The sequence below is a fragment of the Balaenoptera acutorostrata genome, chromosome 2 (genome assembly GCF_949987535.1).
Source record: "Balaenoptera acutorostrata chromosome 2, mBalAcu1.1, whole genome shotgun sequence".
NCBI classification, from domain to species: domain Eukaryota; kingdom Metazoa; phylum Chordata; class Mammalia; order Artiodactyla; family Balaenopteridae; genus Balaenoptera; species Balaenoptera acutorostrata.
In genome coordinates this window covers 61,042,928-61,053,924 of record NC_080065.1, presented here as the reverse complement: position 1 = coordinate 61,053,924, position 10,997 = coordinate 61,042,928, and the positions used below count along the sequence as shown (strand labels likewise).

General features: G+C 35.2%; 1 protein-coding gene across 1 annotated transcript; it reads left to right on the top strand.

Annotated features, from left to right (window-relative positions):
• Positions 1-22: 22 nt before the first annotated feature.
• On the top strand, positions 23-10,657 carry ANKRA2 (ankyrin repeat family A member 2). Its single transcript, XM_007175931.3, has 9 exons — positions 23-494; positions 2,928-3,320; positions 3,951-4,109; positions 5,807-5,872; positions 7,891-7,988; positions 8,495-8,620; positions 8,910-8,976; positions 9,482-9,562; positions 10,136-10,657. The coding sequence occupies exons 2-9, from the start codon at positions 3,032-3,034 to the stop codon at positions 10,189-10,191; spliced, it is 942 nt and encodes a 313-aa protein (XP_007175993.1). The 5' UTR covers positions 23-494; positions 2,928-3,031; the 3' UTR covers positions 10,192-10,657.
• Positions 10,658-10,997: the final 340 nt, after the last annotated feature.

The following is a 10,997-nucleotide window of genomic DNA, read 5'->3' as shown; positions in this document are numbered from 1 at the left end:
CCGGAGGGAGAGACACGAGGCCTGGCGCTAGGGAATCAGAGCTGTAGCCGAAGGGACGCTGTCTCTATAGTACTGGGGCAGTAAGGATCGCGCAGCGGCGGGAAAATACCTGGAAGTCCCTCCCTGCAACAACTTCACCGGTGCGGCACGTTTTTTGGCCGGAAACCGAAAGAAGAAATCGGAAGTGACGTCGCGGTCAAAACAAGCCGGGGCGTGGGGCCCTGCACTGTATCTGGCCGCAGATGGAAAGGCCCGACTCGCTGTGGGCTGTCGAAGGCGGTCGCCAGGCCTTGCGCTCCCACACGGTCGGCCTCCGGCCCCTATCCCCGGGACCAGCCCGCCGCGGTTGAGCCAGAGTTTCCGCCCTCCCTACCGGAGCCGCGCTGGGATTTTTCGGGCAGAGTTGGCGGGAGGAGAGAGAGCGGACTTCCCTCCCTGCAACAGTCTCCCCTCCAGCGGGTTCCTGTCCTGGGACGCCGGGACACCTGTGGCCTGTGAGGCATCATTCATTTTCATAGCACCTTCCTGTCCTTGTAGGACAACTCCAGGATGAGGAAGAACCGGGGGGCTCCTGTTACTAGCACCCACTGTGGATTAACCCAGTTGCCCGTTTTATTTCGTTAGGGTCTCTCTCCTGTTATCCCTGGGCTCTGACAGATTGAGGTGATCCTAGCTCTTCTTGGCCTTACCTCTTTTTCTCACCGCCTCCTCTTCTCGATCTTTTTTTTTTCCCCCTTCTTCTCTTATACTTCAAAATTATGGCTTAACCAGTCAATGTTGCTTCTCCTCGCTGGAGTGGTGCCAAGATAAGCGTTCTGTTTCCACTCCCTCCTCGCCCGAGTACATTTGCTCTTCTTCCCTCAAAGACTGGTAATTCCATTTCTAAACCCTGATTTGTAACATGGAAGATGTTTAGAATTGGAAAGAATATTAGAGATACCTATTTCAACCATCTTCATCTTATCTAATGAGTCTTAGGAAACGTATATGATTTATCTGTCCAGGGTTGCACAGCTAGTTGGTAGTGATGTTGGGAACGGAAAGCCAGATCTAATTAGCAGATGTTTGTTGAGCATCTTGCAGGGTCATTTCAGGATAGAAAAGAATACGAACCTTTGTTAAGGTTCAGATCAGAAAACATTTATGGAGTACGTGATAGAACCAAGCACTGTTTTGTGTGCAAAAATTAGTAAGAGTGGCTCCCCCCCATCCTAGAGGAGTTTTCAATTTATTAGGAGTTTAAATGGAAATTTTCAAGAGAATGATAAATGCTAAAATAAAGATATATGCGGGTGCTGAGCGAGCTCAGGGGAGTTGCACTTCACCCAACTCTGGGTAGGAGTCTGTGGGAGATGGCTCTTCCCTCAGGAAACACAGTTCATATCTTGTAATATACTTTTAAAGACCTCTGCGTTGCCCCTCAACCTCCATTTGAATCACAACTCATTTTCTGTTTTAGTCTCCTTCTTACCGTTTGCTGAAGTGTGTTGACTTTGTTACTTGTTAACTTTCTTTATGATTATTATCGTTTATTATTTCTTTAATTCTTTCTCCCTTGGAAGTTTTGGATTAGTTTAGTGCTGCTTTTTCTTTTAAGGAACAGTGTGATGGAGTCGTGAGCTCCTCTTTACTCTTCTCTGTAGTGAACATAATGATTACTTGCCCTGACTACAAAGGATTGTTATAAAGATCAATCTTGGAAGATGTTTTAAAACTGTAAAAGTGATTATCTATAAATGTATGATTTGCCAACCTTTGCTCCACTGTGGTCCTAATGCACTTTTCTCTTTTAGTTCCAATTAATTACAATTTTAAAACACCCTGCACCCTCAAAGTTTCTGAGGCAGTAAGCCCGAACATGACAAAATTTACTGGATGCTATTAATTTTCCTCCTGTCTCAGTGACTATATGTGTAAGACAATTATATGCCTTGGAGTTCTTCCTTTTTTTAGAAGCACTTTTAGGTACAATAATGAAATTTCTCTTGAAATTATATTAAGGTCCATAGGAAAGTGCCAGTGATTACCTTACTGAAAACTCATTTTAAAACAATAGTAAATGATTCAGTAACAGGTGTGCTTCTAACCTCTGTTTTGAGAGTTCGCATTTATTGAGTTCATGTCTTGACAATCTATATTTGGAAAAAAATCAATAATTCTAATTTCTTAATACTTATTACAAATATTGGGACCAAAAATTATACTTAGATTATAATGTCCTAGAGGAGCTAAAGCAAAGGAAGCCAATCCATAATCTGTACACTTTATTTTTCATAAAAACCTGTATTAAGTTGCTAACACTTGATCTGAACAAAAACTGATTAATAAGTATGTCTTCAGTTCATCATAACCAAAACTTTGTAAAGCCTTTCACTATCCAGGAATCATGGATAGTGTAGATGCTGATAGACTTGGGTACAACATGAGTTCTATCTTTTCTTAAATTCAAATTTTAACAGCATGTTAAAAAATGAACCTCAGATTAGACGTTAAAGTTCTTACATGAAAGCTTATTTTTGTTGTTAGCCTGATTTTTTAAAAATCCATTTGGCAATATTCAGGAATAGGAAAGGGGAGAAAAGGATAAGTAAAATTTGTTGGAAAAAAAAAAAATTTGTTGGGACCTAGTGATGGTGGTGAGAATGTTACCGTATTTCATTTGGTCTTTGCCAGGGTCCTGTGAGGTTACTGGTGTATACCCATTTTACAAGTGAGACTGAGGCTTAGAGAGATTGAGGAACTTGTACAGATTCACACAGCTAATAAATGGTGAAGCTTGGATTCAGACCCAGGTTTTTCTACCTCTGGAGATTGTATGCTTTCTATTATGTATAGGTGCTAATAAGAGCACTGTTTGCGTACGTGATTGAAAATGATTATTTTGTATACATTAAGTTGATATAATACTTTTAATTTTTTTCTTTCAGACGTTTTAATACCCAAATTTGAAGAATACTCTGTATGCCATTCTTATAAAACCAAGGGGAAATCATGAAGAAATGTTTTAATTATTGAAACTACAGTTGAAATCATGGCTACATCAGCAAATCTGGATATTGGAGCCCAGCTGATAGTAGAAGAGTGCCCCAGCAGTTACAGTCTAACTGGCATGCCAGACATTAAAATAGAACATCAGCTGGACTCAAATGCAGAAGAAGGATCAGCTCAGGGTGTTGCCATGGGGATGAAATTCATACTGCCTAACAGATTTGATATGAATGTCTGTTCTCGGTTTGTGAAGTCCTTAAATGAAGAAGATAGTAAAAATATTCAAGATCAAGTTAACTCTGACCTGGAGGTGGCATCTGTCCTATTTAAAGGTTGAAAGTTATGGTATAAATATCTGCATTTGTTTTGTTTTTGTTTATTTATTTTTTTATTTTTTATTTTTTTCCCTTTCTGATCATGAGATTTTGAGTTTGCGAAGAGTTTGGAAGTCATCTTTAATTATGATTTTCTAGAATCTCATAGAAACCAAAATGAAATAATTTCATGTTATATAATGTCCATAAGTACATGTTGATTTTTACTTCTTCCTTGACCTTTGTTTATTTACAAATTCTCTAATAAAGTTTATTATCATACCTTTTAAAATTATAGGAGAAAAAAATTTTGTGCCTTTTGTAAATGAATTAACTCCATGAATATGTGATTGGCATTAACTTCCAATGCTTTAATACAGTGAAATCTGTCATCATATTGTAGATTTACTTTTATAACAATCTATCGAATAAAAAAACTAATCTCTGGATAAAATTGCTCAAGATTAATATTGATTTTTTTTCTGGAACTTGTACAGATTTTTTATGGCAAAAAATAGTATCACTTGAGAACCAGTTGAAGATATTATACATCTTGTATTTCTTTTTTAATGTAAACATTGACATAGAACTTTGAAATGCTTTGTTGTTAAAATATTGTTTTAATGTGTTTAAATTAATTTTACTTAGCTGAATGCAGTATCCATACATCTCCTTCTCCGGGAATTCAAGTAAGGCATGTCTACACTCCCTCTACAACAAAGCACTTCTCACCCATAAAACAGTCAACTACTTTAACCAACAAACACAGAGGAAATGAGGTCTCAACCACACCTCTGTTAGCAAATTGTAAGTATTTCCCACTGATGTATTAAAATATTGTTATTACTAATGTAATGGTTTCAAGAGTTTGGCTTTGAAACATTATTTTCATTAAATGCATATTCTATTTTGGAAAGCTTAAGTGATGTCCTGATAGTTTTAGTAATTTAAAACTCACGTATTATTGCATATTCAAATATTTCATGTTTTATGTTTCTCTGTTGAGAACAAATACAGATTGAAATATTAATTCTTAAAACCTTCATAATTTTACTATAAAAACTGAGTTATTCTGAACTTTGTGCAAAGCAAGACACTGTGAGTGTTTTTGTGTTCTTGGAGTGCATTTTATAAACTAGATCACTGATCAACAAATGATTTGTAGTAAAAGCTGAGCAATGTCTACTATAATTTCGAATTTGAATATAATAATATGAATATGAAATCACCTCTATAAAAACTTTGAATTTACAATTTTTTTAATGTAGAATTATTCTAGAAGAAATAAAATGAAGGGTTTTCTCTGTAAACTAGAAAATATTCTATATAGTACGGGTTTCTTAATGAGAGGAAACCAGTTAGCAATTTGATGTTAGGAATTATATTTGAGAATATAACATAAATGCATCTGTATTCTAAAGCATGGTGAAATACATGTTTTTACTTTGGAAACACTGTGTCCCTCCTGATTTTGAATTGTATGCTGTAGCAGGTAAGCCAGAAAGAGTTCATGACTCTCACTCCACCTAAGAGCCACTTCTGTTTTATTTATGTAAATTTGCATATGCCTCCCAATTGCTTTCCTTTCTGTATTAAGGCCACCCAGTCATATCATCCTAAATCAAGGATCAAGTGATACTGATTTTTAAGATGAACTGTCATACAGTACCTGTTTGGCTTTGTTTTAAAATAAAGAGATTGTCTTAAAATATTCCAACCATAGAATTTTTTTTTTTTTTTTTTTTTTTTTTTTTGGCCACGCCGAGAGTCTTAATGGGATCCTAGTTCCCTGACCAGGGACTGAACCCGGGGCCCCGCAGTCAGAGCGCCGAGTCCTAACCACTGGACCACCAGTGAATTCCCCAACCATAGAATTTTTGAAAAAAACAACTAGGGATCATGTGGTTCACATACCTCATGTTAGACAAAAATCTTTAATCAGGTCTCCATGGTCACACAGCTAATTAGCCACAAATAGGTCTGTACTCAAGAATTTCCTCTCAGCTAGTTTTTAATTTACTATCTTAGTCCTCCTAAAGTTAAGGAATACCCATGGCCTCTTGAAATAATGATATTTGGGACTTAAATGAATACAGTCAATTAAAAAACAAGAGTCTTTTAGACCCAACTTCCTTATATTTCTTTATAAGTTTGGATAAAGAGATACCATTGTTAAAAATTAAGTACCTAAACCATTTCTTTAATTGATAAGATCAGTAACAATTTGCATTGTTAATAATCAAACAATTTGCATATTCACTGATAATAACACTTTGCAGATGTCAGAATTGCCTTAAACATATATGAGTCAATTCTCAGACTCTTAGATATTTAAGGTAATTCTGACATCTGCAAATGTTAGGCTATATTTTAAGTTAGATTTTTTTAAACAATAAAATGATAGTTTGTGTTTTGGAAAGGAAAATTGCTACACAGATATGAACAATGAGATGATGAAAGTGTACCTACAGATATACATGAAACTTTTTATGGTATTGTTTCAGCTTTGTCTGTTCACCAGTTGGCTGCTCAGGGAGAGATGCTCTACCTGGCTACTCGTATTGAACAAGGTACCAGCCTATTTTTTTAGATGTATTTAAAACAAATTTAATAGGATTTATCAGATTTGTTATTGTTTTCTTTTTATACAAGAAAGTATAAAGACAAAAAAAAATAGTTGCATAATCTCACCAGGCAGATAACCCAATAGATACTTTAAAAAAAATAGTAATATAAGGTATAGAAGTTAAAGCTTCCCTTGCCACCCTCGCCTTTTCTGCAGAAGCAAACATTATAAGTTTCTTATATTTTCAGAAGACTTTTCTGGAAAATATTTATACTTGGGGCTATATGTGAGAGTATAGTATGTATGTGCTTTTTTTTATTTACACAAGAGGGAAAATATACACACTGCATTGCACTTTACTTTTTTCACTTAAATTTTGAGATCTTTCCATATAAGCACATAAAGATCTATTTCATTCTTTTTAATAGGTCTGTGATTTTGCATTGTATTGTATATGCGTATACTATGTTTTTTATTTTTTAACTAGTTCCTCTGGTGGTAGTTGATTCCAGTTTGTTTCTATTAAATAACAATATTGTTGGCATTCTTTTAAAGTATATCCATAGGGTAAATTCCTACAAGTATATTTGCTGGGTCAAAAGGTATATGAATTTTTATTTTTATATACATTGCCAGATGTTTGCCCTGTCCTCACACCAGAGTTAGAGTTTCTACTTCCCCATACCCTCACTGACACAGAATATTATCAGACTTTAATCTTCGCTAATCTTATGGGTGAAAAATGGTATTTCATACTGGTTTTGTTTGCCTTTTTAAAATTATGATGTATTTGAATTTCTTTTTGTGTGAACTGCCTGTTTTATATTGATTTATATGAACTCTTACCTAAATTAAAGAAGTTCACTTTTTGTTTATGTTGAATCTAGTTTTTTCCCAGTTTGCCATTTTTCCTTTGACTTTATGATGTTTTCAAACACAGGCTTAACATTTTTAAGAGGTAAATTTATTTTTTTCCTTGTGACTTCTGAGTTTTATATCTTGCTTAGAAAAGATTTCCTATTCCAAGATTATAAATAAATTCACTCATACATTATTCTAGAAATTCTGTGGTTTCTTTTTTACATTTCAATCTTTGACCCATGTGGAATATGTTTTGGTGTAATGAGGTAAAGGTGGAGCTTTACTTTTATTTTCATTTTTCAAAAAGTTAGCCAATTGTCCCAACATTATCAGTTGAATGCAGGGCATATGATTAAAGAGTGTTTTTTTTTTTTTTAAAGAGTGTTTTTTTTTAATCATGTCATTCTTTTATAAGAAAGACTTCATATTATATTCCTATTTGTTTATAAACATTTGAAGGTTTTATTCTCAATCTACTAAATAAATTAGGGAAAAAACTGTGGACTTTATACCTGGTAGACTGAATCTAGGGAACAAAATGGGTTTTGAGGTAGAATTGCATAGAAATGTGTTTCAGATTATTCAGTCTTCATTCATATTATATTATGTTAGCAAACCACCGAAAATTTTAAGAAACTCAAAGGCAGCAGTATTGGCTAGAGAGTAAAAATAGCTTTACTAATTTGGGGCTTTTTATAATATGTATTTATGTAATGCTAAGGGCTATCGTATAACCTCATTTTTATTGTGATCCTCCCAGCTAACATACTGAGATAAGCAAGGTATTATTCTGGATATTAGAGGAATTAAATGACATGCCCAGAATCACCCTGCTAGAAAGTGACAGTCAGGATTCAAACTCTGGTCTCCTGATTCTGAGTCCAGCGTTCTGTGGACTGCCCTGTACCTAGCATTTGTTGTGTCTGGTAGTTTATACTTTAAATAATATGCTATTTGAGCTCAGCTATGTACATTGAGGCACAGTTTAATACTTTGAGACTGCAAATTGCAAAAACACACAGCACTTCAGTGAACACAAGTCAGCACAACGTGAACCTCATTGGGTAATATAGTCACCTTTTTAGAATGCCAGTATTTTCATAGCGATATTAATATGTGGTTGTTAAATTAGATCACAAAAATTGCTTTTCTTTTAAATAGAAAATGTTATCAATCACACGGACGAAGAAGGATTTACTCCTCTGATGTGGGCTGCAGCACACGGGCAAATAGCTGTGGTAGAGTTTCTACTTCAGAATGTAAGGAAAATGCCTCAGAAAATGTGTATGTACAGTTACTTAAGTTCAGTTAAGTATTTAGTAAAGTTTTTACATCTCCAGCCAGCTAGATGTAATGGTAGAGGATCCAAAAACTGTTTACATGCTCTTCATATTCTTGTGGAACTTGCATCTGATTGAGCAGGCAAGTCTAGTCGTCCATGAAGCATGGAGAGAGAAGTGAATGCCCAGGCCCCGCTAAGCACAATGGGAACAAAAGTCCTGTCAGCCCTGTAGGAGAAGCTTCTTGGAGAAGATATAATTTGGCTCCAAAGTGACAAGATAGTTAGGATTGAGGTAGAGGGAGGAAGGCAGGCCTTCAGACAACCTTGATAACAGAACGTCCAGGAGTAGAAGTTTGTGCTCTTTCTTTATTAACCTCAGAACATTACCTGACCGAAGTGTTGAACTGTAATTATATTGACAGAAGTAACAATATTCTTGTTTTCATAAACTGAAAAGTCTTTTATCTCTGTTTCCCACTGCAGGGTGCTGATCCCCAGCTTTTAGGAAAAGGTCGAGAAAGTGCACTGTCATTAGCCTGTAGTAAGGGCTACACGGATATTGTCAAAATGCTGCTGGATTGTGGAGTTGATGTAAATGAGTATGACTGGGTGAGTCTGTAATACTGATTTTTACATTACTGGAACAAACTCTAGGATTTATTTGGTTTGGGGAGACATAATAAGCTTTATTAAACCCTTGGAAGAATAATTAATTACATTAGTTAATTAAACAGCTGGGAGAAAAAGTTAATGTCCTAAACTCAATTATTCTGATTTAAGTATTCTTCACAAAATATTAAAATTACCTTAAACTACTTTTACATGCCCAATTCACAGGAGCATTAAATTATTTGAATCTTGCTCACCTTGAAAAACTAAATCACCTTTCCTTTTGCAGAATGGAGGGACGCCTTTGCTTTACGCTGTACATGGAAATCATGTGAAATGTGTAAAAATGCTCTTAGGTAAGCAGATAAAAGTGGAAATATTTAGAAAACGCCACACGAAGACATTATTTTTTACAAGCTAGCCTCAGGAGAATCCTGAACTGTTATTAAATACGTTATTCACCCCTGGAGCACCTGCTGCCCTAAGGTTGCCGTGTAAGCCGTAGCTCCATCACACAGCACGCCTGCAATCGCAGTATCTGCCCTTGTTGCTTTCCTTTTAGGGATCACATGTGAATCCTCGGCTCTCTTCTCTGTCCACAGTGTCTTTAAGCCTGAGTGCTGTCTGTAGTGGTGTATTAGTTTCAGTTGCTCTAGAGGATGCCTCTGTGTTTGAAGTGTCTTCCCTCTGACCCACCAGAGTGAATTCTATGCACTCTGTGTACTCTGTACTTTGTCAGACCATCCTGAAAATCTTCCAAATTTGCTGAAAATCTGTCCTGCTATTTGCACATGAGCCAGTGATAGACAAACATATCCATATTTTCATTTTATTTATGTAGATTTTTCTGTTTTGGTACAGAAAATGGAGCTGACCCAACAATTGAAACCGACTCTGGATACAATTCTATGGATCTAGCTGTAGCCTTGGGCTATAGAAGTGGTAAGTGGTTTAGAACTCTCAGGTTTCATTTTAGTAAAGTCCTATAATAATACAAACCAGTGGTCCAAACTGTTCTCATCACTTGCAGTTATAGAACATGCATGGTATCCTAACTCCTGACATATACTTTCAGCTGTGGGCAAAATCAATAGATTCCTACAAAGTCTAGAAATGAGTTTGTTACTATTACTTTTCACCAACCCAAATAATTAGTTGCTGGAGGATACGTGTACACCTATTTACAAGATGTGTTTAACATTTCATAGCAAACTATTTATGAAACGCTTTATAGTTGCCCTTTCTCTGTTCCTTAGAACAACCTTGTATTCTGGACTCTCCTTCAGTTTCAAAATTTAGAAACCAAGAACAGAAAACCCAGTAACTTGGACAATTACTAAAGTCAGTGACAGACTAAGTTTGAAGTATTGCATTGTAATCTTATTGCCCTCAGACTATGATTATATCCTAATTAGAAATTATTTTAGGAAAAAGTTGGTGATGTTAAGTTGAATTTGATAGTTTTTAAAATTTTGTAATCAACATGCTGTTGTCTTGATCACCTGTGTGTTCTAGTTCAACAGGTTATTGAGTCACATTTACTGAAACTGCTTCAGAACATCAAGGAGTAGACATAGTCATCAGAAAGTGTTGTCTGCCCTTCCATTTACTTTTGGCCCTTATAAATGATAGTTTTGTTTACTTATAAATTTTTACCTCAGTTGCAATATTTACTGATTTTTAGTAAGTTTTAATAAATATTCCTCTGAGTAATTCACTGGTTTATAATAAAATTAACGTTGATGCTTTTTTGTAAATGTGTTTTACTGCATATTTAAAATTATAAATGAGTGTTTTGTGGCATGTAAATTTTTATGGTACAGATAGTTATCTGTGTTTGTATCAAGTGCTGTAATTTAACATTTTCGGAAATTATTCTGCCCTATTCATCTTCACTCTTGTATTAACTCATTGACTTTATATAGAGTTTGCTATAAATCCATAGGAAAAAAGTTTGTTATTATTAAATTTAAAAATGCACAGTGTGGTTGTTTACAAAATGATATTATAAATGAATAAAGTACTTTTCTTCTGTTAGTTTGCATGCAGGTTGTTCTTTTTACATTGCATAAGATTATTAAGGTATCTCTTTGGGATTTTTAGTTTAACCCTTCTGTCCTGCCAGGATACTCCATTAGATCAAACAATATAATTAAAATAAGTTGAATGTTAATTAGTCAACAAAGACTTATTGATTGTCATTTCTAGAAGTATATTGAGAATATTTTTCCCTTGTGAATAAGTTTTCAGTAGGAAAAGCCCTCTGTGACAGAGAACTCATTTCTTCGATAAAAGTCAGATGCTCTTTAATTCCACTAAAGGAGCACTATAAACTCGTGCTACACCAACATCTGGAAGAGAGAGCCATGAGCTAGAA

What these genes read in the sequence shown, in the direction of transcription:
- ANKRA2 (XM_007175931.3), top strand. Translation starts at nt 3,032, where the DNA reads ATGGCTACATCAGCAAATCTGGATATTGGAGCCCAGCTGATAGTAGAA. An exon ending in ATGTAAATGAGTATGACTGG is followed by an intron (nt 8,621 to 8,909) that starts GTGAGTCTGTAA and finishes TTCCTTTTGCAG; the next exon opens with AATGGAGGGACGCCTTTGCT. An exon ending in ATGTGTAAAAATGCTCTTAG is followed by an intron (nt 8,977 to 9,481) that starts GTAAGCAGATAA and finishes GTTTTGGTACAG; the next exon opens with AAAATGGAGCTGACCCAACA.